Here is a 26,217-nt window from a genome sequence, read left to right as displayed (position 1 = left end):
GAATGGCTTGGTGCATTGACTGTATACAAGTCCATTCGTGGATTTCTTACTTCTGTATTTGGGAACCCAGAAATCAGTATACCTTTGAAACTCAGTAGTGCAAGCAATATACTGCATCAATTCCATCACACACTAACATATTTAGCAGAGAAGGATTAGCAGTGCCAGCAACCTTGGGGTAAGCCACCAAGAAGACTCTGTCTCCCTTGGAGGAAGGAGGGGACCAGCTCCCATAGCCCCCTATCAAGGACGGTAGAAGGGCTTCTGACTTCCCTCCTGCTGTGGAGGAGTAGAGGGATGGGGTGGAGCCATCAATCATGTTACAGGTACCAGTGATCAGGGGAGGGGAGGGGAGGGGAGGGGGTATGGAGCCAGCAGCCCCCTTCTGTCCTGATTGTTCCTCGGCCCAAGCATGAAAAGATATGATGCGGAGGGGCATGCTACGAGAGATGCCTGTATACAGGGCCAGTGTAAATCCCAGAAAGGACCTGGAATCAAAAGGACCAGTTTGTAGTGGGATAACATGCCAGGTGCGAAGAGAGCCTGAGCCTCTATGCAAACACTTGGCTCCAGGTGATGGATTGTGGAGATCCAGGGGAAAAGCAAAGTACACCCCACAAGCCTCAAGTCTGCCCACCCCTGTAATATAATATAATGTATTTTTTGTTTTCATTTATTTATATTACTTCACTGTCCTCCACCAAAAGGGCTCCAGGACAGTGTACAAAATGTATTACTTCACTGCCCCACCTAGGACCACACACACATGGCGCCACACAAGCAGGCTTTTATGTGCGTATACCTGGCTGAATGAGGAATCATGTGCACCAGTGGTTTCTACGTGCGCAATTATGAGCTTATCCAGCACCCAAATCTGTACACACGTAACCTTGGCCAGATTATTGGCCAAAGCACCAGTAAACCACTCAGGAGCGGGCATCGGGGGACAGCTGATCAGCACTGTTTTGGATTATTTGACCAGGGTGTGTGTGTGTGTGTGTGTGTGTGCACGCGCGCGCGCATGTAGCAGAATTGGGGCATATTTTCTCATTCCAGACAAGACAGAGAATGGTGCAGTGTCTTAGCCAAATCACCAAAAAGATATGGTGACAACACTCAGATCTCACCACTAAGGCCTAGTTCTCCTGACGGTGGTAACTCCCTGTACTACTTCAGCTTCCCAGGTGGAGACTCATGGGGCTGGATGCTCCTCCACAGAAAAAAAAATCCCTGCAGGGAGAAACACATCAGGGAGAAAGCGAGGCCTGACATGCTGATTTTCGATGTGCAGGGATTTACTGATTTTGTGGAAGGGCTGTTCAGTCCTGTGAGCCCCCTTCTACAGTTTTAAAGTGGACCAGCCCAGACACAGCCTCGCCACCTCTGTGAGAACTGGGCTTGAATCTCATAGTACCTGCTCACTTTTACAGCTGCCCACTGTGAATATGTACAAAGCTTGAAAGCACGACCTGTGTTCTGACTTCCAGATTGAACAAGAGGAGGACTTGTTAGCGGTGGCTCTCTTCCCATCTCTGACCGAGCTGACGTTCCACGGCAACCCTTTCACCACTTCGCGGAGCGGTAGAGTCCAGCTGCTAGCAACGTTGGGGACTTTGCCAGGGCAACCCTGGGACAGAGGGATCGGCAGTAGCATACTCTGGGCTCTGTTTTTGGAGATCTGGGAAGTTCTGGCTGCCTTTTGCAGGCTCAGGTCTCTGGGGAAGGAAAGGAAAGGAGTGTCAGCTTATGGCAGGGTTGGGAACCTCAGGCTGGAGGGCCAAATCTGGCCTCCCTGGGGTTGCCCAGATGGCCCTGCCCCTGCCCCCTTTCCCCCAGGCATCAATCACTGGGTGCTTTCCTGGCTTTTGCGCAGTTTCCTCCCCATTCTAAAAGGCTGAAATGCCTCTCTGAAGGCTTGGCTGCTGGCAGGAAGAGCTTGAAGCTAAAATAGGAGGGTATTTCTTATATTTTTGGTCCCACCCCCTTTGCCTTTGGCCCCACCCAGCACCGGAATGTGGCCCCTGAGAGCTTTTCCAGAATTGAATGCAGCCCTTGCGCTGAAAGAGGTTCCTCACCTCTGGCGCACGGGAACCTCATGAAACTGTTAATTTCTATGTCTGGAAAGAAATGGTGGGGAAACAGCAGACAGCACAGGCAGAACTAGCCCTATAGGGGACATGGTACGGCCCTCTTAAGAGACTGTACCATTTCCCAATGCAGGTGGTGGGGACTGTATGTGTGAATACTTCCATATGTGAAACAAAACCCATAGAAACAGAAAACAACTGTGCCTGGAAGAAAGCTAGTCTATCACCTTGTCCTGATGGCTAGCACTGCAGGGAGAAGCTGCAGCTAGCACTCTTCTCCCTAATGCGTTTTTCTTTTACATGGGGGAGCATTTAAATGGCACCCCCTGTCTACCACTTCATAGTCTACCATTTCAGGTCTTTGCCACCTTGTTCTGCCACAGTGGGAGACCAAGCCTCTTGTCCTAGTGAAGGCTGTCAGTGCCATGGTTCATAAAGGGACTGCGCACGTGCGCGCATTTGCTGATTCTGTTCCAGGGAGAATCAAATCAAACACCTGCTGTGTTTGCTCCCTCTCTGCTGTCTTTCTGCTAGTAGGCAAAAAGACATTTTTATTCAAGCTGGCCTTTGGCGTGTAAGCAGGTCTGCTGGGTGGGATGTTGTTTTTATTCTGTTGTTTGTTGGGGTTTTGTGTTTTAATGCATTTGTTTTATTATTTTAATCAAGTTTTAGTTATGATTGCAATCTGCTTTGAGTGCCATTTTTCTTAATAGAAAGGCAGGGTACAAATCAAGTCAAATCAAATAAAAAAAATACATATTCTATCCTTCCCCAACCTGGTGCTCTCCAGATCCCCCTGGAGGGTACCAGGCTGTAGAAGGCCAATACATTCCTTGTATCGGGTGCATGTACAGTACAGAAGGAAGATTCGCACGCCAGAATCATCCTTGCAGGGGTACCTAATACTACATGAGTACCTTTGTTCATATGAACAGAAATTGATATCGTTAGAATCATGGGATGTATACTGTGATTCTGCACAAGTGGAAAAAAATGGCCAGATGATATCAACAGCCTCCAGCCCTTAGAACTCTTATGCCCTAAGAGCGCTGGCCGACTCCCTTCCTGTCCTTCTCACATCCCAGGAAGGAGCCGCTTGACTGGGTCCTGCAAGCCCCATCCGAGTCCCTTCCCGCCCCACTTGTACCCCGAGAAGGTGCTGCTCAATTCAGACAGTGGTTCCAGGAGCTGGCTCCTGCAAGTGCTGGCGGAATCATTTTCCATCTAGAGAGAAGCACGGAGCTCCATGCCTCTCTCTGCATGGAGAAAAGTTGGCGGGGCACCGCCAGTGATGTAACTGGGGTGGTGGTGGCTTTGAGGGGGCCCCCTGCCCCTTGATGTCATCTGGCCCACGGGCTGGTCTGGGAACCAACCTGGCCCATAGACTAAAAAGGTTCCCCCCTGCATGGAAAAAAGTAGGTAGGGCCTCACTGCCATCATGGGAGGAGCTTTGGGATAGGACACCACCCCGTGACATCATCTGGCCTGGGGAAGCTTGGGCCAGGGGGAGATCCAGCCCCTGGACAGAAGAGGTTGCCCCCTCCCACTGCCTTAGGGGCAGTGGCTGTTGGAGGCTCTGGGGGAACAGCGAGGTGTAAATTCACCCCCAGTCCTCACGTTGGTGCCGGTGGCGGCAAAGTGAGATCCTGAGGGCAGGAATAACGTCTGTGCCTACTCTCCGTGCATCAGGTGTTCCTACTGCCACTGTGTGCCTGGGCCTGCATACGTCTTGTTACGAAACAAATACAGAACGGCCTTCCTTCACAGCCGTTCCCCCTGGCTGTGACAGAAGGAGAATGTGGTAGAAGGTGCAGAAATCACTTTCTCAATAATGTCAACTTTCGGTTTTGTTTTGTTTTTTAAAAATGAGCATGATTCTAGCCCCTCTGGTTACAAAGATAGGCTTCAAAGTGCCTGCTGAAACCTTAGAAGCCAGAGAGTGTAGCTGAATAAGATTTCCAGCAGCTGGGGTGAGTGGCAGGGGTCTTCTCTGCCCTGCAGAGCTGCTTGCCACTTTCCATGACTAGAAAAGCCAGAATAAATTATGCAATGTAATAAAAATAAGAATAGTTATTTTATAGCCATTTGCATAATTTATACAAGTTGCAGAATTCAGCTTTCCTTGGTGCAGAATTTTAAAAAAATAGTGCCCCAACTGTGCCTTCTACAGCTCCTTAACTGCCCCACTCCATTGCTAACAGAAACTGGATACATGATGTAAATTACGCCAACGTATGCAGAATTGATCAGCTGGCGTCTGAAAAAGGAAATCTCCTTTTCTCTCTCATTCCCTGCCCCGCCTCCAGGTGATCCTCCTTTACTCACCAGTTTCCTTCAGAACAAACTGGGCATCAAAATGGTTAGGAAGAAAATGTCCAAACTGGAGAAGCCACGTATCTTTATACCTATCAAGGCTAACCGGCAGGTACGAATCTAGGTAGACTCTAAAGATGCCAGATGCAGAATGGTTACTTGAATGCAATGGGAGCAAGCGGAGGGCTGTCCTTCCACTGTTGCTCATCATATTTAACAACACTTCAGGTGGGGTGTGGGGGGAGGAACCAGGAACCCCCGCAACTGAGCCACATAACCGCTCAAGGGCCACAACCAAAGATTTCATTGCTAAGATGAGTTCCTTTTATTAGGTGCAATTCAGCTTCCACTAGTCCTCTGTTACAGGCGTAGGGAACTTCAGGCCTGTGGTTCCCCAGGGGCCACACCCCTTGCCCTCTCCCCCCTCCCCAACTGCTGATTGTTTGGTTGTTTCCCGGCTTTGGCGCAGTTTTCCCCATTCTAAGTTGCTGAGATGCCTCTCCTAAGGCTCGCTTACTGGCAGGAAGAGCTTGAAGTTAAAATATGCAGATTTGGGGCCCCACCCCTTTGGCCTTGAGCCTCGCCCGCCACTGGAATGCGGCCCCCGAGAGCTTCTCCAAAACTGAATTCAGCCCTCAGGCTGAAGAGGTCCCCCAGAGAAAAGATACTGCAGAGCTGGAAAAAGGGCAAAAAAGGGCAACTCAAATGATCAAGGGGGCTGGAGCATCTCCCCTATGAGAGAAGGTTACAACAGCTGGGATTGTTTAGCATGGAAAAAAAGGAGGGTCAGGGGAGACAGGACAGAGGTGCACAAAATTATGCATGGTGCGGAGAATGTGCAGAGGGAGACATTTTTCTCCCTCTCTCATAATATTAGAACCCAACGGGGTCATCCTATGAAGCTGATAGGTGGGAGATTCAGGACAGATAAAAGGGAGGACTTCTTCACACAGCGCAGAGTCAAACTATGAAATTCGCTACCACAGGATGCAGTGCTGGCCACCCATTTGGATGGCTTTAAAAGGGGGTTGGACAAACTCCTGGAGAAGGCTATAATGGCTATTAGTCCTGATGGCTACATGCTACCTCCAGTACCAGAAGCAGTGAACCTATGTACCCCAGTTGCTGTGGAACTTGGGCAAGAGGGTCCTATTGCGCTCATGCCCTGCTTGTGGGTTCCCAGTCAACAACTGGTTGGCCACTGTGTGAACAGAATGCTGGACTAGATGGACCCTTGGTCTGATCCAGCAGGGCTCTTCTTATGTTCTTAAGGTGGATTTACTTTCCAAAGTTCCCTTTCTGCCTACTCTCTTTTGCCAGCAGCATATACTTCTCTCCTTAAGCCTTATGAGAGGTTCCCCCACCCCCTCGCCCCAGTTCTGCTTCACCCTTGTTTTCTCAGCTTTGCTCAACAGCTCACCAGTCATCCTAAATGCACTCTCTGGGGGTCACTTCATATGTTACCCATTTTGAGGGCTACGGGGAAGAGCAGGGAGGACCTCAGGGAGCCCACCCCCTCAGGGAAAATCCAGGACCGCAGAGATTTTTTGTGATGACTTTTCATTAAAAAAAATGTCTCTAGCATTTTTTCCTTTTGGTGATACAAAGGGAAAAATGTGCAGTCGGAATTCTCTCTTAACAGCTTAGTGAGCGATGCTCCTGGCTCTTACCTTTTGGTCCTCCAGCCAACAAGTACAAAAACTTGTATTATTTAATAAAATCACATCTTTACCCCTCCCCCCTTTTTCAATCTTTAGGACCAAACTAGCAGAGAGGCAGGATATCCGTGACTGTATCTTCTGTCTTTTTAAATTTTTGCAAAAAGCATTTGCAGAGAATTGGGACCAGAACTCCTGGGGGAAGAGGGGTGTAACCCCCTTCTACATTTTCCCCAATGAAAATCCCTCACTTCTTCCCCCGTAAGTTGCTATTTGCCCTGTTGGCAGGAAAATTCATGGATATCCACCTAGTTTGCCCATTAGACTATTAGTACTTACATTTTCCCCCTTCATGGATCACTGCCTTGTTGTGGTGAAGGGGCTTGCGTAACTCAGTGAAGCCATAAGCTATGCCGTGCAGGGCCACCCAAGACGGACAGGTCATGGCAGAGAGTTCTGACAAAATGTGGTCCACTGGAGAAGGAAATGGCAACCCACTCCAGTATTCTTGCCAAGAAAACCCCATGGAACGTATCACAAGGCTAAAAGAGATGACACCGGAAGATGAGCCCCTCAGGTCGGAAGGTGTCCAATATACTACTGGGGAAGAGCAGAGGGTATTTCCAAGTAGCGCCAGAAAGAGTAAAGCGGCTGGGCCAAAGCCGAAAGGACACTCAGCTGTGGATGTGTCTGGTGGTGAAAAGAAAATCCGATGCTGTAAAGAACAATATTGTTTAGGAACCTGGAATGTAAGATCAATGAATCAAGGTAAGCTGGAGGTGGTCAAACATGAGATGGCAAGATTGAACATCGACATCTTGGGAATCAGCGAACTAAAATGGACAGGCATGGGCGAATTTAATTCAGGTGACCATCATATCTACTATTGTGGCCAAGAATCCCTTAGAAGAAATGGAGTAGCACTCATAGTCAACAAAAGGGTGGGAAAAGCAGTACTGGGGTACAATCTTAAAAATGATAGAATGATCTCAGTACGAATCCAAGGCAAACCATTCAACATCACAGTAATTCAAGTCTGTGCCCCAACCACTGATGCCGAAGAAGCTGAGGTTGATCGGTTCTATGAAGACCTCCAACACCTTCTAGAACTAACACCAAAAAAAGATGTCCTCTTCATCATAGGGGACTGGAATGCTAAAGTAGGAAGTCAAGAAATCACCGGGATAACAGGCAGGCATGGCCTTGGTGTACAAAATGAAGCAGGACAAAAGCTAATAGAATTTTTATTAGAACACGCTGATCATAGCAAACACTCTTTTCCAACAGCACAAGAGACGACTCTACACATGGACATCACCAGATGGTCAATATCGAAATCAGATTGATTATGTCCTTTGCAGCCAAAGATGGAGAAGCTCCATACAGTCAGTAAAAACAAGACCTGGAGCTGACTGTGGCTCAGATCATGAGCTGCTTCTTGCAAAATTTCGGCTGAAATTGAAGAACGTAGGGAAAACCACTAAACCATTCAGGTATGACCTCAATCATATCCCTGATGAATATACAGTGGAGGTGAGGAATAGATTTCAGGGATTAGACCTGATAGACAGAGTGCCTGAGGAACTATGGACGGAGGTCCGTAACATTGTTCAGGAGGCAGCAACGAAATCCATCCCAAAGAAAAAGAAATGCAAGAAAGCCAAGTGGCTGTCTGATGAAGCTTTACAAGTAGCCGAGGAAAGAAGGGAAGCAAAAAGCAAGGGAGAAAGGGGAAGATATATCCAACTGAATGCAGTTCCAGAGAATAGCAAGGAGAAACAAGAAGGCCTTCTTAAATGAACAATGCAAGGAAATCGAGGAAAACAACAGAAAGGGAAAGACTAGAGATCTCTTCAAGAAAATTGGAGATCTCAAGGGAACGTTTTGTGCAAAGACGGGCATGATAAAGGACAAAGAAGGCAGGGACCTAACAGAAGCAGATGAGATTAAGAAGAGGTGGCAAGAATACACAGAAGAACTATACAGGAAAGATCTGAATGTCCTTGATAGCCATGATAGTAATGTCCTTGATAGCCATGATAGTGCGGTCACTGAACTTGAGCCGGACATCCTCGAGAGTGAAGTCAAGTGGGCCTTAGGAAGCATTAGTAACAACAAAGCTAGCGGAGATGACAGTATTCCAGCTGAGCTATTTAAAATCCTAAAAGATGATGCTGTTAAAGTGCTGCACTCAATATGCCAACAAATCTGGAACACCCAGCAATGGCCTCAAGACTGGAAAAGGTCAGTTTACATTCCAGTTCCAAAGAAGGGCAACGCCAAAGAGTGTTCAAACTACCGCACAATTGCACTCATTTCACATGCCAGCAAGGTGATGCTCAAAATCCTACAAGCTAGGCTTCAGCAGTATGTGAACCGAGAACTACCGGAAGTACAAGCTGGGTTTCGAAGAGGCAGAGGAACTAGAGATCAAATCGCCAACATTCGTTGCATCATGGAGAAAGCAAGAGAATTCCAGAAAAATGTCTATTTCTGCTTCATTGACTACGCTAAAGCCTTTGATTGTGTGGATCACAACAAACTGTGGCAAATTCTTAAAGTGATGGGAGTACCAGACCACCTTACCTGTCTCCTGAGAAACCTGTACCAGGGTCAAGAAGCAACAGTAAGAACCGGACATGGAACAACCGAGTGGTTCAAAATTGGGAAAGGAGTACGACAAGGCTGCATATTGTCACCCTGCTTATTTAACTTATATGCAGAGTACATCATGAGAAATGCCGGGTTGGATGAATCAGAGGTCGGAATTAAGATTGCTGGGAGAATTATCAACAACCTCCGATATGCAGACGATACCACCCTAATGGCAGAAAGTGAAGAGGATCTAAAGAGCCTCTTGTTGAGGATGAAAGAGGAGAGTGCAAAAGCTGGTTTGAAACTCAACATTAAAAAAACGAAGATCATGGCATCTGGCCCCATCACTTCCTGGCATATAGAAGGGGAAGAAATGGAAGCAGTGACAGATTTTACTGTCTTGGGCTCCAAGATCACCACAGACGGTGACTGTAGCCATGAAATTAAAAGACGCTTGCTCCTTGGGAGGAAAGCTATGGCCAACCTAGACAGCATAGTAAGAAGCAGAGACAACACCTTGCCAACAAAGGTCCGTCTAATCAAAGCTATGGTTTTCCCAGTAGTAATGTATGGCTGTGAGAGCTGGACTATAAGGAAGGCTGAGCGCCGAAGAATTGATGCTTTCGAACTGTGGTGCTGGAGAAGACTCTTACGAGTCCCCTGGACTGCAAGGAGGTCAAATCAGTCCATCCTAAAGGAAATCAACCCTGAGTGCTCATTGGAAGGACAGAGACTGAAGCTGAAGCTCAAATATTTTGGCCACCTAATGCGAAGAGAAAACTCTCTGGAAAAGACCCTGATGCTGGGAAAGACTGAAGGCAAAAGGAGAAGGGGACGGCAGAGGATGAGATGGCTAGATAGCATCACGGATGCAATGAATATGAACCTGAGCACACTCCGGGAGAGTGCTCAGGACAGGAAGGCCTGGCGTGCTATGGTCCATGGGGTCACGAAGAGTCGGACACGACTGAACGACTAAACAACAACAACTTACATTTTCGCTGTTCCTTGTTGAGTTTGGATATCCTCAACTCCTGACAACAAATACTTAGGAACATTGGAAGCTGCCTTATACCAAGTCTGACGTTTGGTCCATCTAGCCCAGTATTGTTGACACTGATTGGCAGTTTTTCCAGCTCTACCTGGAGATGCCGGGGATTGAACCTGCAACCATCTGCATGCAAAGCAAGCACTCTACCATAGAGCTATGCCCTCACCCCCAGTTTCTTGCTATGGGCCAGCACATTTCCAATTTGGATAGGTTTTCCATGTAGAAGAAAAAAGAATGAAACTTTCATAGTGATTGCACATTTGTCTGACTTGCTTACTGTACACATGTGACCATCTCTGTGTAGGTTTCATACCTTTACAGTATTTTCTGGGCAGGAAATGTGTAGTTTGAGAAACTTTATTCTCTTTATCACACCTTTCTTTCATGGAACTCCTGTCGGTGCACAAGGAGTTCCCAGCACTCTCCCCTCCAGACCTTGACCAGGCCCAGGTCTGTTTAGCTCCGGCAAGGTGGTAGCCTCAGGTTCCTTCAGACCAGGCGTGCAGAACCTCCTTCAGCCTGAGGGTGGATGTCCATTTCGGAGAAGCTCTCGGGGGCCACACTGTAGTGGTGGGTGAGGCTGGAGGGAAAAAGGGGCGGAACCAAAATGCCAGCCTGTTGTAGCTTAAAGTTCTTATGGCCAGTAACTAGGCCTTCAGAGAGGCATTTCAACCTTTTTGAATGGGGGTGGGGAAGAAACTGTGGAAAAGCTGGCAAACCACCCAACTATCGATGCTTGGGGGGAGGGGAGGGGCCGGGGGAGTGGCAGGGCCATCTGGGTAACCCCAGAAGGCTGTATTGGGAGGCTAGGCAGGGCCCTGGTTCAGAAAGCTGTCCTCTGTCAAGAGGTGCACATCAGAAGACAGCAGAATGCATCAATGAGCTCCAGTCTTAGGGCCCCTTTACACAGAGCTTTTATCCTGCGATTGAGATTGCTCCTTCACCGAAGTTTGCAGGCTCTTCACCTGACACCATGACCCTGCCGTGACTCTCCAGGGCGTCTCCTGCACTCAATGCCCCTTGTTTGTTTTTAAATAGATCGCAGATCATGAGCTATCCAATTACCCCCGTTGTGTTCTGCTTTTTTTCACCCTCGGTGAAAAGCGGAAAAGCAGCAAGGAGAGGAGTGAGATCAATGAAAGATAATGGAAGACTCAGATACGGGGAGACGGACAGGGAAGGAGGAGGGGGGAAAGGAAGCCGTTGAAAAAGGGAGTCGTCGTGATCCTGCATTTAAAACGGAAGCAGAAAGCCCTGTTTTAAGTGCAGGATTTTAGACTGGTGTAGAGATGCCCTTACAGGAGAATAACCGCTTCGTGGTGTGCAGTGACAGAGAGAACAGATGCATGGCGCTGCTGAACTGACCGCTGCTTCCAGATCTGCTGCGGAAAAGGGACGGGCCCCTGCTGTCTGGAGTGTTGAACGTTGCAAAATGTAGAGGCAAACCAGGTCGTTCCTGCTTGAAAGAAACGCTGGAAGAATTTTGAGGGAAGCTAAAAAGTGACAAAGGGGGCGCAAGAAGCGTAATGGTGTTTCTCCAGTGACACTGCACAGTGTCGTCGGGGCACATCAGGTCTAGTCACTGCCAAAGCTTCGCGCAGAAGAGTCGGGGTCTGGATCCGAGATGCATTCCCACTTTCCAGGTTGATCTTCCTTGCAGTCCTTGACCTTCAAGGACTCTTCAACAGGCGGGTCCCAACACACAGCCCTGAACTGTGCTGGATCGCTCCAGCAGCGCTCTCACCATTTGCTCTGATTTGTTTGGCTTTCCTTTCTAAAGCCACCTCCCCAGCCTGGCCCCTTCCAGATGTGTTGGATGACAACTCTCCAGAAACCCCCAACCAGCTGGGAGTTGTTGTCCAACTCATCTGGAGGGGACCAGGTTGGGGAGGGGTAGGAGAAAGATGGGGAGAACGGGCAGAGAGAGGAGCAGGGCATCTGTGGTCACACTCTTAAGAGGGCCCAGTGCTGCAGGTTGTTGCAGGTAGAGGTGGACTCTGAAGCCTGTTGTGCTTTGGGCCCCCGAATCCAGACTGCATGGCACAGTTATTCCTTACATCTGTTGCAGGTGAAAACACAGCTTCCCAAAGTCCGAAAGCGCCCTCTGATGTTAGAAGCGCCTTCTGAGACCACCTTCTGGCAACTGTGGACTGGTGCCGACCTGGATCCTAATAAAAGAATGAGTCTAGCTGAGTCTGAGCCTCTTCCTCCAATCAGATCAAATTCTATACCAGATTACCTCGAACAACCAATCATATCTACCCTTAGAGAGGAGGATATGTCTGCACCTCTTTCTTCAGACAGTTCCATTTCTGAAGAAAATGAGTTTGAAAATGTTCTTCCAGTCCAATGCTCACTAGATGAATTACTGTTTGGAAATGTTCCTTCTGTCCAATCCTCACTGGATGAGATCCTGTCTAAATCTTTCCCACCATGCAGATCAGTTTTGGAAGGACAAGGTCCATTGGAGCTGACAGAACCAATTGAGCCACTTCCAGCAGAACAAGACCTGTCTGAGCCTCTTACACCAGAAGAGAGTCTGTCCACACCTGGCCCTCCAATCAAAACCCGTTCAGCAGAACAGGATCCATCTGAGAGTGCGCCACTAATCTCGTTGCCTTTGGCAGGACAGGATCAACTGGAACCTGTTCCACCTCCCAACTTGCCTGTGCAAGGTCTTGTCCCAGCACCTGGACCACCAACAGCAGAACAGGGTCTGTCCAAGACTCTTCCGCCTGTCAGTTTTGTAGAAGAGGAAGATCAGTCACAACTAGTTATACCACCCAACTCACCTTTATTAGAACAGAGTCTTTTGGAAGAACCAGTTCCACCAACTGAACCTCCTGCAGAGGAACAGGATTTGGCCATTTCTCTTCTGCCAGTCAGAACACTTTCAGCAGAAGAGGATCTGTCTCAGGCCCTCCCACTAGCCAGATTACCCACACTAGAACAAGATCAGCTGGAACCCATTTCACCTGCCAGCTCAGCTTCCCAAGGATTAGGTTTGTCAGAATTTGTCTCACCAACTGGATTACCTGCTGGAGATCTCCCTGGGACTCTTTCACCAACCATTTCTCCTGTAGAAGGTCAAGATCAGGTTGCACTATCTCCACCATACATCTCAACTTCCAAAGTAGAGGGTTTGTCAGGATCTGTTTCATCACAACCTTCTGGGACCCTTTTGCCAAACACTTCTGCTCTAGAAGGGCAAGATCAGGTTGAACCATCTCCACCATGCATCTCAATTTCCAAAGTAGGGGGTTTGTCAGGACCTGTTTCATCACAACCTTCTGGGACCCTTTTGCCAACCACTTCTCCTCTAGAAGGGCAAGATCAGGTCAAACCATCTTCACCATGCATCTCAACATCCAAAGTAGAGGGTTTGTCAGGACCTGTTTCATCACAACCTTCTGGGACCTGTTCACCAACCACTTCTCCTCTATTAGGGCAAGATCAGGTCGAACCATCTCCACCATGCATCTCAACTTCCAAAGTAGAGGGTTTGTCAGGACCTGTTTCATCACAACCTTCTGGGACCCTTTTGCCCACCACTTCTCCTGTAGAAGGGCAAGATCAGGTCAAACCATCTCCACCATGCATCTCAACTTCCAAAGTAGAGGGTTTGTCAGGACCTGTTTCATCACAACCTTCTGGGACCCTTTCACTGACCACTTCTCTTGAAGTGCAAGATCAGGTTGAACCATCTCCACCACACAGATCAGCTTCACAAGGACAGGATCTGCCAGAACCCGTCTCTCTAGCTATGTCACCCACAGAGGAACAGGATCTGTCTGAGCCTCTTCCACCAACCAGATCACTGCCAGCAGACCAAGATCAGTTGGAATTTGTTCCATTGCCCACCTCACCTTCACAAGAACAGAAACTTTCTGAGACCACTCCACCAACTGAACCTCCTGAAGGGGAAGAGGACTTGGATGAGTCTCTTCCACCTTCACCTGAATGTCATTTTCAGGCTTCTGTTCCAACGAGACCACCTCCACCAAGGCAAGAGCAATTGGATCCTGCCCCACCTGCTACCTTCCAAGAACCAAACCAGTCAGAATCTGAACTGCATATCGGATCGCCTTTAGCCACTCCCAAGTCTTCTCCAGCAAGCGGCTCATCTCCTGTGAGCCAGAATCTGATGGATGCCTTTCCACTGTCAGGATCCTTCTCAGCGCAAAGGGTTTCCTCCGTGCTTGTGCCACCATCCCGATCAACTTCCAGAGAGCTATACCAATTATTTGCCCAAGTGCACTCTTCTGCCATGCTGTTCGGACTGTCGGGTGAATGTTCCAGTGAGGATGAGATGTTCCATAGCAGCGGGGAGTTTGTGGAGGAGGAGGAGGAATCGGAATCCTTTTTCATGACCCAGGTGGGTGAGCTGGGGTGGTGTCACAGAAGGATTAAGATGGAGGGGTTTACAAATGGAGCTGTGCACCCCTCCAGAGCCGCAATGGCTTGGTTTTGGTTTTTTTTTTTAATTGAAATGGGTCAGCAACTAGCTTTACAAAAAGGGTTACGGGCTCGAGTGTGGTGGGCCAGGCGGATCCCCTCCGCCCACTCCATCCCTTACAGCAGACTGCCAGGATGTCCTGTTGCTGCCACCACCACCCCCTCCACATGTCTCTTTTGCTTCTGGGTTGCTAACTGGAGTGCCAACTTGTCCAGGATGGGACTTTGCCCTGGGGCTGCCAGTTGCTAGTTGAAAATGACAGGCACATGCAAATGTCACGGCTTCTTACGGCGTCAGCTTTCGTGGACTAGAGGAAGCGGGCTCTAGTCCATGAACGCTTATGCCATAACAAGTGTGTTTGTCTTTGAGGCAGCCTTCCCAACCCGGCGCCCTCTGCTGGGTGGGGGATTATAGAAATTGTAGTCAAACACATCTTGAGGGCCCCAGGCTGGGAAAGGTGGTAAGGGGCCACAAGATGCTTTGTTGTTGCTGCTGTAACAGACTTAATTCGGCTGCCCTTCGGGAAATACTTCCCATGGAAGGCACCCTGGTTTAAAGTAATGGACTTTAATCATCATCATCATATTTCCCATAAGGTGTTCCTCCCTTCCTCCAAAGGGTTCAGGGCAACACACATCGGGAGTTATCCCGTTTTTTAAAACCCTCACAATAACCCTACGAGGTAGATTAGAACTGAGATGCACAATAAAAATGCACAATAAAAGCCTCGTTTGCAGGCACCCTTAGATGCTGAGGCACAGCTGCACCTTGGTAAAATATTCCCCCCCCCCATGCCAATCAATCTTGACACAATGAAGTTTGGAAATTAAAAATGGAGATTCCTAATGAATTGGCTCCCATTTGGAAACACGATAAGGTAAACAGGAGTGCAGGAATTTGGAAGATTTTTGAAAGCAATCCCATTATGCTGGTTCCCTCCCCACCTTCTTTCTTTGTTTGCAATTTTAATGAATAAATACCCAAGGTTAAAAAAACACCATCAGCCTTCCCTCCAGATGTTTTGGACTGTGCCTCCCATAATTGGCTATGCTGGCCGGGAATGATGGGAGTTGCAGTCCAACACATTTGGAGGGCACCAGGGTGAGGGAGGCTGCCTTACACACCCAGAGAAGAAATGGGCTCCTCCCTCCCTCCCTTTGTACCTGCAAGTAGAGCCAGGCTCTTGGGTGGGCTGGGGTTGAGGCCAGGGCACAGTTTGTGGTGACAACTTACCCTGTTTCCTTCTTGGGTCTGAAGGTGGACAAGGCCTCCAGTTCTCAACAGAAGCACGCCAGGGAGGGGTCCCTGCTAAAACAGCCAAGGAAAGGAAAGAAGAGAGACTGCCAGGCAGTGCCAGAGAAATACAAGGGTTATGAAGAGCTGCTCAGTGGTGACCCCGGCCCAGATTTCATTGAGCCACTGGGTGAGTTGCTCCACTGTGGTTAGCCCAATTCCACGTGTGGGCTTTTGGCGTTCCCAGCCGCAGCTGGGAAAAGCAGCTCGGGCTGTGGCGAGCAGGCTGGGTGAGGCCAGGGATGAGTTTTCCTTTCTCCTAGGAGCTTGGGAAGCTGCCTTCTGCCAAGGCAGAGCCTAGGTCAAGCTAGCTGTTGACACTGACTGGCAGCAAGGGCCCTCCAGGGTTTCCGGCAGTTTTCCCGGCCCTACTGAGACATGCTGGGGATTGAGCCTCGGACCTTCTGCATGAAAAGCAGGGGCTCTACCGCTGACCTGCGGGTGGCCCTTCCCTCACGAGGGGTGACCTTGCTGGGGTTGGAGCGTCTAGACCAGCCTCCCCCAACCTGGTGTCCTCCAGATGTTTTGGACTTCAACTCCCATCGGCCTCAGCTGGCAGGGCCAGTGGTCCGAAATGCTGGCGGCTGTAGTCCAACACCCATGGAGGGCGACAGCTCCTGCGTTTATAGGACCGTGAGCAGGCGCGTCCTGCACCTGGGGGGACGAATGTGCCTGCTGCAAGGTGAGGCAAAACCTCAGAGGCATCACCCCCACTGCCTGCCCTAGACGGAGGCCTGGCCCCAGCACCCAGCATGGTGGGGCAAATGCCCGGGGCCCATGGGGGCCTGCCACAGCTCACCGAGCATCACCCGTTCTCTTCCTTTGGTTAATGGCCCAGGGCTTCTCTTTGCAGCACTGGGCATGGCGGTTGCAGCCGTCGCTGCCTTCCTCGTCCGCAGTCATTCTGGGTCCTGCCCCCAACATCTATGTCAGGAGTGGGGCACAGGAGCCTCACTCAGGAAGATGGTGGAGATAGCAGCCAACAGGCCTAGGGCAGCAAAGAGTAGCACAGGGCCCAGTGGCCACCGTCACCATCGCCCTCCTTATCCTCCGGTCCTTCTGGGCCCAGATGCAGAAAGATGGCAGCAGTGCCAGGAGCTGGACTTCTCCCAGCACTGCCACCATCCTCTCTGCTGCCCACTGCCACCTGTCCCCCACTCCAGCCCCTCCTCGGTAAGTTGTGAGGTGATCCACAGGAAGGTAGTGGCTAGAGTGGTGTTGTGGTGTAGTGGCGAGAGTGTTGGACTGGGAGCCCAGCGATCTGGGTTCTAGTCCCCACTCAGCCATGGAAGATCACTGGGTGACTTTGGGCCAGTCACAGACTCTCAGCCCAACCTACCTCACAGGGTTGTTGTGAGGATAAAATGGAGAGGAGGAGGATCACGTAAGCCGCCTTGGGTTCCTTGCAACAGGAAAAAAGGCGGGATATAAATGCAATAAAATAATAAAAAAAAATAGCACAGGGGGAGGAGGGGGTAGTCCACTGGAGGGAGGTGCCGGCTGGCTGCCTATTTGCCACCGGGCCAGGCTTAAGGTATTCGTACTAGTGCGCAAAGCCCTAAACAACTTGGGACCAGGATACCTGAGGGAGCTCCTCCTTCCTTACCAACCTGCCCGGTCCCCGAGGTCATCAGAAGGCATGTCCTTGGTGGCTCCACATGGACCCATGGCCCAGCTGGAGTCCACCAGGAAAAGAGCCTTCAGTGGGGTGGCCCCCTTCCTGTGGAAGTCCCTGCCTTTGGAGGTCAGGCAGGCGCCAACGCTGTGTTGCTTTCGGCACCTCCTGAAAACAGCTTTTTCCAGGAAGCATTCCTCAACTAACCAGCCACAGTTTTAATTGGCATTCTGTTTTTAAAAGAACAATTTTAATAATGTTTAATTCTTTTTATCTTTTTACTTCTGATGTTCACCACTCTGGAATCTGTTTTAGATATGGAGCAGTATACAAATGCTGTAAATAAATAAATAAATTCCAAGTTATAAAGGCATGACTACTGTAATGAGCTCTGTGTGGTGCAGCCCTAGATGATGGCACTGAGAACGTCAGCCTCTAAATGTGGTTTACATGAACATGGTCCAAAGAAGTTGGTTTTCCCTTTCACCTGAACCCCCTCCACTTCCATTGCTATTTCAACCAGGAATACAGCAAAATGTCAAAGCTCTGGAGAAGGCTCTCCGGTATCACCGTGTGTACCGCGGATCGAAGGCCAGACTAGACAGCATCCAGAAGCCTTTTGTGCCTGCAGAGAAGAAGGTCAGTGGTCCAAGAGAGAGCCTTGGTTCTAGACTTGGGAGGTGCTTGGACAAATAATTTCCTCTCAGCCTCAGTCCTCTATCTGTAAAATGTGAAGAATACGAAAACAAGCCTTGTGGGGTTGTTGAGAGGATAAATATGCAATGATTGCAAAGCATTTTACAGAATATAAATGCTCAGTCATACCAAGGTCACCAACAAGTGTTTTAGGTCTCTCTCATCATATTCACGAATTTGAGGTTGGAACACCCTGAAGGAAAGAGGATATATTGTCAGGCTCCTAAGCTGCTTCTTTATCTGAGCAAGAATAATCGTGGTTGCTTTCAGAAAGCTGTTGATTCAGGGTTGTTAAAATGGATCAACCACTTTGGTTCACTGACTATCCCAATGTCTATCCAGTGTCACCATCAAGTTCCTCAATGCCACCACCCTTCTGCTTATTCAACATATTATTTCCATTGGTTATTGACACCTATTTACACCTCAATAGGTGGCCACATATTGAAGAACGTGAGCTTCCAGTTATGCCAAGGCAAATCAGAAGGTACTCTGAAGTCCCTAACTATCCAGGCACTCTTTCCTCCACTTCTAGCTTCCAGTGATGCTAGAATATTCGATTATGTATGTTTCCACTAGTAGGTAGAAATCCTTGCTACCTGCTAGGGTTGTAAATTTGTTTCCGTTTGTTTATGGCCAGAATTTTCCATTTGCAACTCCCAAATATGACCACAAATCTGCGGTCGAAGCTTGTCCGATCCTGAACTTGCAATGCTGTTTGTGCAGAGCAAAATGCATTTGAGAAATGCATACATTAGAAAAATATGGATTAAAAAAGTGTACTTTTTAAAAAGCATGCACAACGAGGCTTTCATCAATGGAAGAAGATTGCAGACTTTTGAGTGTGCACCCAGTACTTTTGATTTTCACACAAAAGCGGGGGGGGGGGAGAGCAAAGCTTGCACCCTGCTACGGACACAAGTCAGACCAAGCTTTGAGGTGGAACTCAGAGAACCTCAACAAACTTGAGTTTTGCAGCTTTCCACATCTCTCCCACCTGTTCTCCCGCCCACCCCCTGTATGTCACTTCTGAAAAATAGAATTAATAGGGATGCAGCATGTAATCAATTACATGGCTAGATTCATCCATTAAAAACCTTTGGATTTATTTTAAAAAGATTTCCCCAGTTTAACTGGACAGCAGATTAAAAAGAACATTGAATTGTTTTTAACATCTTGCGAAGGCTGTGGATGGCAGCTGTCTTCTTAGAGACATTCTCCTTTTTCTGTCACAGAGGAGGGTGTTATAACTGGTTAATTTACCAATTAATGATGCTGGCTGCCACAAAACATATGGGAATTATCTAATAATAGAAGATGCTTTTTTTCACAGGCCAGTTTATGCAGATCCTAGGCTGCAGTCGTTAATACGGTTATTAGGGAGTGAGCCCCATTTAACTCAGTGGGAGCTTACATCTGGGCAAACTTGCTTAGGGTTGCAGTGTAAACTGATCCATTAATTGCCTAAACCCCATATGATTAATCAAATTTCTTTAATCAGGTAGCAACACCCTGCTAATTCTAAACTCTGCACAAATGCCAAACAGAACCCTGCCATGTTAGCATCCATCCTTTCCCTGAAATGCCAGTGACTGTGTTTTATAGCTACTCAACTTTCCTAATTTTTTAAATGAGGATCTATCATTCCATGATACCTAACAAAATTCTAAGTATTTACAAAGGAGCAAATTTGACCATCCCCAAAGCAGGTTAGCATCCTGGAGTGGAGAAGGAGCACTTTTTCAAGTGGATGTGGTGGGTGGGTATGCAGGACAGGACCTTCTTGGTTGTGGCATCCAGACTTGGGAACTCTCTCCCATTGAGAGACTGATCTATCTCCTTCCCTGCTGACTTTGAGATTGGTGAAGACCATATTGTTTTGACCATCTTTCAGTTTGAGATAATTTGGTGTTCCTGTTGATTTGGTGTTGCCTGCTGTCTCACCAAATCAACAGGATTTGTTGATTTGGTGTTGCCTGCTGTCTCTGTATTTTATACTGCTCCTTGTGTTCTGATGCTGGTTTTAAATAGTGTTTTTGTATGTTGTAATAACTGTATACTGCCTTTTCAGTCAAAAATGGCTTATAAAATTTAAAATGAAGCAACGGAATCTGCAACAAAAGGTTGCAGTGTGGTGTTCATCATTGCAGCCAGCCATGCCCTCATTGAAGATACTCCGTTATATTCCGCTCTGCACCTACTGATACCGGGGACTGATCATGCTCATTGGGCTGCTGTTGTTTTTGCAGAGGAAGGTTGCAAACCTTGGGGTTCCCCTAAGCCTGTGGATATTTTCCTCTTGTGCTTGGACGGTGCTGTTTTGGCTACTTAAGGATTGGCACTCACCCCAAACATCATTAATGGAGGGAGTGATGAATAAAGCGTGGTGAGCGTCACTGGTCTGCTCCTTTTAATCTGCTTCTCCTATAGGTTTTGAGGGTCCCTGCCCCACCAGCTCAAAAGACCAAGGTAGAGCGGCTGGAAGAAATCCTACTGAAGATGAGGAACCCCTCAAACATTGTACAGGTGCCACTAGGTATGTACGTGGATGCAGATCTAGAGTACTTGGAAGTGAGGCTAGCCCAAGGCCTGAGGTCAGTCAAGGGTGAATTTGGAGGGGTGAGAGAGAGGGGATGAGCTGAAGGGCTGGTTGGGGAGGCAAAGAGCTGCCCTGGGCCAGTGAGGAGGGGATGTATGCAGTAGCCACCAGAGTGGACACAGATGCTCATGGTTTTTTTAGGTTTTCCCTGCCCCTGTGGGATAAGGAGCAGCTTGAGGTGGGGCACAGCTTTTAACTGGGAAGACACTGCAGGGGAAAGGACCCCTCCCCCAATCCAGTGAGCCCGATCTAAAAAGTCCCCATTGATGGGTGCCTTTACACTTTAACAAAAAAGAAAGATCTAAGATAAAAGGCACGCTGGTAGCAGGTTGGGTTTGGCCCGAGTCTTTTAACTGGAGATGCTGGGAATTGAACCTCAGTATTTTTGCATGCAGAGCCAGTGGTATGTGGTCTGGCCCCTTCCCTGGCGCTGTGGAAGGCCTGCTTTACACAGTGCCTGTTACATGTAAAACATAATGTAGTATTTCACATGTAAACACTCAAAAATGCAGTACACAGGAGTGAAACGTGTCCTGGCTCCTGCATATCACATACCACGACGAAGACTGCTTCTCCTCTTCAGGCTGGAGCCTGATCATCTCTGCTCTCTCTGCGGGTCTTCTTGCCCCAGCAGCTCAGTTGGGGAGTGTCCAGGGCCCCCAGCTCAGCAGGTAGTTGGCCAAAACCACTGCTGCGTCTATTATACTGTGTTCCGGGAAACTAGGCCTTTGCCCTATAAAATATTCATGACTAAAACGAGAGATGTTGCTTTGTGACTTGAGCATCAGCAGCAGCCAGTGGGGTGTTTCCATTGACAATGGATACAGGAGCTAATGGAGGTGTACTGGATTTTTAAAAAGGAACCAGCTTTGCTGCACTTTGGCCCATGCGAGGCTCCACGAGCAGGTTCTCTGCAGCAGCAAAAATCACTTTACAGAACATACTTCCTGCTGGGGGTGGGGGTTGGAGTGAACATCATCTGACGGGCAGGGGCTGCTCAACCAATAAGAGAGGCTCCCCCCCCTTTCCCCTGAAAGTCCAGATGCACCTCCATTTAAGGAGCAAGCCTCATTTACCACAGTAGGAGTTACTTCTGAGTAGACACACATATGCTTGTGCTGGGAAAGAGGGGGGGGGAGAACACAAAGACGGGAAACCAGCCCCCATTATAACTCACAGGATCCTTATAGCGAAGGGTGGAAGTAGTTACTTCCTAAGGCACTAAGCCAAACGAAGGCGAATTGGAGCCTTGAGATGGCACTTCATCACACTTGGGGAACTGGGCTTTAAACTGTGCCATATCAATTGAGGGGGATCTCTGTAAGTTCTGATGTGGGCAAGCCTCATTGACCACAATGGGAGTTACTTCTGAGGAGACACTAATTGGTTTGTGCAGGGATGGGAAACACACAAGAAAAACCCCTTGACCGGGGTCACAGTGAAAGGCACACCCCTGGGCAGGGCTAGCACACCTGAGGTTAAATGCGGGGGTTGGGGCACAGAACAACTGTACTGCCAAGAACCCCACTTGAGGAAAAGAATCGGACTTTAAGCAGCCTCAGGAAATCTGGTTTTCCCGTGATAAGCTCCAGGGTGGCTGCACAATAGCCACGACGTCTTGTATCCCTAACAACCTCCATATGCAGCCAGTTAAGAGTAAATCACTTGTGGAAACAGGCCCAGAGTTAAGACTGGGCTTTTTAGTCTAAGTCCTGATAAACAGTGATGGGCACTTAAAAAAATAAAACATGGACTGCATCACTGGAATCTGATCAGGACTGTGTGCATCCCACAAGGTCAAGATTGTTGTTGTTGTTCAGTCGTGTCCGACTCTTCGTGACCCCATGGACCATAGCACGCCAGGCCTTCCTGTCCTGCGCTCTCTCCCGGAGCGTGCTCAGGTTCATATTCATTGCATCGGTGATGCTATCTAGCCATCTCATCCTCTGCTGTCCCCTTCTCCTTTTGCCTTCAGTCTTTCCCAGCATCAGGGTCTTTTCCAGGGAGTTTTCTCTTCGCATTAGGTGGCCAAAATATTGGAGCTTCAGCTTCAGTATCTGTCCTTCCAATGAGCACTCAGGGTTGATTTCCTTTAGGATGGACTGATTGGACCTCCTTGCAGTCCAGGGGACTCGTAAGAGTCTTCTCCAGCACCACAGTTCGAAAGCATCAATTCTTCGGCGCTCAGCCTTCCTTATAGTCCAGCTCTCACAGCCATACATTACTACTGGGAAAACCATAGCTTTGATTAGACGGACCTTTGTCGGCAAGGTGATGTCTCTGCTTCTTACTATGCTGTCTAGGTTGGCCATAGCTTTCCTCCCAAGGAGCAAGCGTCTTTTAATTTCATGGCTACAGTCACCGTCTGCGGTGATCTTGGAGCCCAAGAAAGTCAAATCTGTCACTGCTTCCATTTCTTCCCCTTCTATATGCCAGGAAGTGATGGGGCCAGATGCCATGATCTTAGTTTTTTGAATGTTGAGTTTCAAACCAGCTTTTGCACTCTCCTCTTTCACCCTAAACAAGAGGCTCTTGAGATCCTCTTCGCTTTCTGCCATTAGGGTGGTATCGTCTGCATATCGGAGGTCAAGATAGCACTGCACAAAAACACACTGTGATACTGAATTCCATGTCCTAAGAGCCTCAGAGTTAACAATAAATATAAGGTTCTAGCCCTTTTTGTTCCAGATGCAATTATGATCATGTAGCTCTTGAAACCAGAACATGTGTGTGTGTGTGTGGGGGGGGCTGCATCTATGTTCCATCTAACCCACTTGCCCTCTCCCATGGATGGGAGAAACAGAATACATTATGCAAATGCAATAGGAATATATTTACTTGTTTTGCATTATCAGACCATATGGTTTGGCTTTTCTGAGTGCAAAATTAAGATGGTATGGCATAGATCTCACACAGACCTGTTACCTAAGTTAGCTATTTCTGAGGAAGGATGGCAAGATGACGATTCTGTTCTTTGTAGTGTGCGCACTGCGGAGAAAGAAAGACAACTGGCGCGAATATCGGGAGGCCTTAGCACTGATGAAGGAATTCCGAAAAAACTATAAAGCCACGGTGGCCATCTGTGATTTGGCCAGTGAATCCAAATCAGTGAGTAAGAAGTGTGCCGATGCAGATGAGATAAACCAAAACGAGATGCTCGGAAGTCTTCCTAAAGTAAAGGTGAGTGAGCAGCAGCTAGAAGAACTCCCATTTCCAGTCACCCAAGAGGATGAAGCTCTTTCTTCCATCTTATCAGAAAAAGACTTTCCACCTGCATTGGAGTGCTGAAGAACCACCTGTTTTGAGAGGATGGGCTGTCCACTGTAGACTTTGAAAAGCCACCTGCTCCGGACTAGGAACTATTGTTGTGTGGGGAGCCAGCAGCCATAGGGGCAGAGATAACCGTTCACTTCCAGAGCCTTCTGTGAAACACAAGATGTTGACTTATACAGTTCTTACAGGACTGCTCAGAGTTACAGGTTGAGAGTAGTTCTGTCCCACCTTAGTGTGGACCTTCAAAAATGCAACAGAAAACTGATGAAACATGTAAGTGCCCTTTGAAAGGCAGTTTCAAAAAGCACTTTCCATGTTAATCATGTGCCCTGAATCCATGCAGCAGCTGCAAGCAGTGAAATAAATAACTAAACCAGTGGAGGGCCTCTGGTTTTATACAAGTCTATGACCTAAAGAACCCCCTTTTGAGAAGTGTTCTCATGGAAGAATCTTCGTAGAATCCATTGGAGGAGACCACCAGGGCACTGATCAGGGCACTGCGAGAGCCTGGTACAGAAGCACTATTCCTGGCACACATGCACTTCAACCCTGCAGGGCATGACATTTTCGGTGTCTTAGTACAGGATAGCGGTGACTCCCATGCCCAAGTGGTTTGCTAGAAATTCCCACACTTCCCTTCAGGCGTGTCAAACCAGGGAAGCAAAAGGTTGCCATAGAGCGATCCTCCCTTGTAAACACAACTTCTTCCACTTAGCAGTTTTGATCACCCCCCACCCCCCTCTGTCTCGCTCCCTCTCGTGATACGTTCCTAGGTCTGCTTTCCTTTCCCCCTAGGTTGTGGCTCTAGAAAATTAATGTAATTAAACATTTAATCCTTAAAATCACTGTGCAATTAATATGCTGTCTATGTACCCAATTTTCCTTCACAGTCCATTTTTGACCTCCAGAGAAGGGGCATTTATCACAGGTGGTTTTTCAGATCACAACTAAGCTATGCAGTAGCAATTTGTGGGCTGAATCCTGCAGGGTAACCACTATTTATTTCAATACAACTAAGCTAGGACTGCCTCGTAAGACCCAGCAGGATGGAAGTTGCTCGGAGTTAGTTGAGGCTTCTGCACTGCCTGCCTAGAGGAAGCAGTTAAATACGTACTTGAGAGCAGTGGAACTTAACAATTAGGCACTGCAGGAGGACTTCTCCATGGCCATCTGTCCTGGGAAGAATCGGAGGCATTTCTGACGAAGCACCAATTCAAACATAAACCAGGCTGAATGTGCAGAACTGGTGCACAGCCAAGCCTTGTCTCTAACAAAACTCTGCAGCCGGGCTCCCACTGGAAAAATGTGTGCTTCGTGTTAAGTTTTTGCAGAATTTGAATTGCGCAATGTCCACTCTTGACTTCAAAGGCAACTTCAGTTTCAGCTTTTAGAGAATACCTTTATGTATCTCAAGCAAATAATTAATGACTTGCCCGTTCCCTTTAGCAGGACGTATTAATTTATTATACAGCTGTTCATGACTTTGGGGGAACTTGCAAAGCATGTACTTGGGGACAAGGATTTAAGCAGGGACAAAATTTACCCCCCACATCTGTAAGTCCAGTCAGCAAAGGGCAGCTCAGTGGTCTTCGCAACTGCAGTTCTAGGAACTTGTCCCATCATCAATGTGAGCTGAAGCCCATGTTCTCCCTCAGACAATTTGAGCCACTAATTACTTCAGAAGGTGGGCGGCTGACAGCTTAGTACTGCAGCAAAGGGAGAAGCCAAAGGCATGGTCATCTGAAGCTGGCTTGTACGCCTAGGGCTATAGCTCAAGGTTCCCCATGCTTGACCGGGGAGTGGGGCAGGGGGAGGAGAGCTCTACTCCTTTCCCTTCCCCACAGAGTTCCCTGGCTCAAGCAGAGCTGCTGTGCTCCCCAACACTGAACGAGCCACAGCGCTTAGCTTTTACCAGCACACGTGAAAACCTCCAGTGGGTGAACAGTAGTAGAGGCCCACTGCAAAGGAGCTCCAGCTCCCTTCCTTGCAGTCCCATTGTCTGTAGAAGCAAGTTTTACCACCCCAGATTAAAACCTATTTAACTTTGTTCCATAGAACTCAGAAGACCCACTAAGAACCAAGCCAACCCCACTCTGCGTAGGCCTGCCCTGGGCTCTTGGTTACAGTACCACGGGACGAGATGTTGGGAACTGGCTTTTTCTTTTTTTAAAAAAATAGGTTACTGAATACACACTTACCTCAACAGTCCCTTGGCAACTTCTAGGAGGCTTATGATCACAAATGGATGGAAGTATGAAATAACATTTCTCTGAAAAACAGTTAAAATCACTACTTGCTAAACCAGCATGAAAGCCGTGGTGGACCCTCATCTTCCAATTTATACAATTGCCACAGACAATTCAGTATTGACCCTTCTCAGAGAGGCTACTTAGCTGAACCAAGGACAAAGTGGGTTTGTCCACTCCCCCAACCTGGTGCCCTCCAGATGTGCTGGACTGCAACTCCCATGATTCCCAGCCAGTGTGGCCAACACATCTGGAGGGCACCAGGTTGGAGAAGCTGTATACTTACAAAACTAATCTGCTCTTACATATCCCATTCTTGGTTAACTCTGCAATCC

The 26,217-nt window shown here is 48.3% G+C and overlaps 2 protein-coding genes across 2 annotated transcripts in view; one reads left to right on the top strand and one right to left on the bottom strand.

Annotated features, from left to right (window-relative positions):
* The window catches only part of XRRA1 (X-ray radiation resistance associated 1), a 39,495-nt gene extending 15,844 nt beyond the window's left edge, over positions 1-23,651 (top strand). Inside the window, exons 11-17 of the mRNA XM_084845385.1 lie at positions 1,488-1,581; positions 4,394-4,512; positions 11,773-14,079; positions 15,418-15,583; positions 17,592-17,707; positions 20,195-20,300; positions 23,344-23,651. Coding sequence (XP_084701511.1) covers positions 1,488-1,581; positions 4,394-4,512; positions 11,773-14,079; positions 15,418-15,583; positions 17,592-17,707; positions 20,195-20,300; positions 23,344-23,651 — 3,216 coding nt within the window. The remainder of the gene's footprint in view (positions 1-1,487; positions 1,582-4,393; positions 4,513-11,772; positions 14,080-15,417; positions 15,584-17,591; positions 17,708-20,194; positions 20,301-23,343) is intronic.
* The window catches only part of RNF169 (ring finger protein 169), a 32,406-nt gene continuing 23,986 nt past the window's right edge, over positions 17,798-26,217 (bottom strand). Inside the window, exon 7 of the mRNA XM_084842335.1 lies at positions 17,798-25,905. Coding sequence (XP_084698461.1) covers positions 25,757-25,905 — 149 coding nt within the window. The 3' untranslated portion in view covers positions 17,798-25,756. The remainder of the gene's footprint in view (positions 25,906-26,217) is intronic.

The sequence above is a fragment of the Heloderma suspectum genome, chromosome 3 (genome assembly GCF_057233095.1).
Source record: "Heloderma suspectum isolate Gila_16-S chromosome 3, 16-S_ref, whole genome shotgun sequence".
Lineage (NCBI taxonomy): Eukaryota > Metazoa > Chordata > Lepidosauria > Squamata > Helodermatidae > Heloderma > Heloderma suspectum.
The sequence above is the reverse complement of the archived record's forward strand: the minus strand, read 5'-3'. Positions and strand labels throughout refer to the sequence as shown.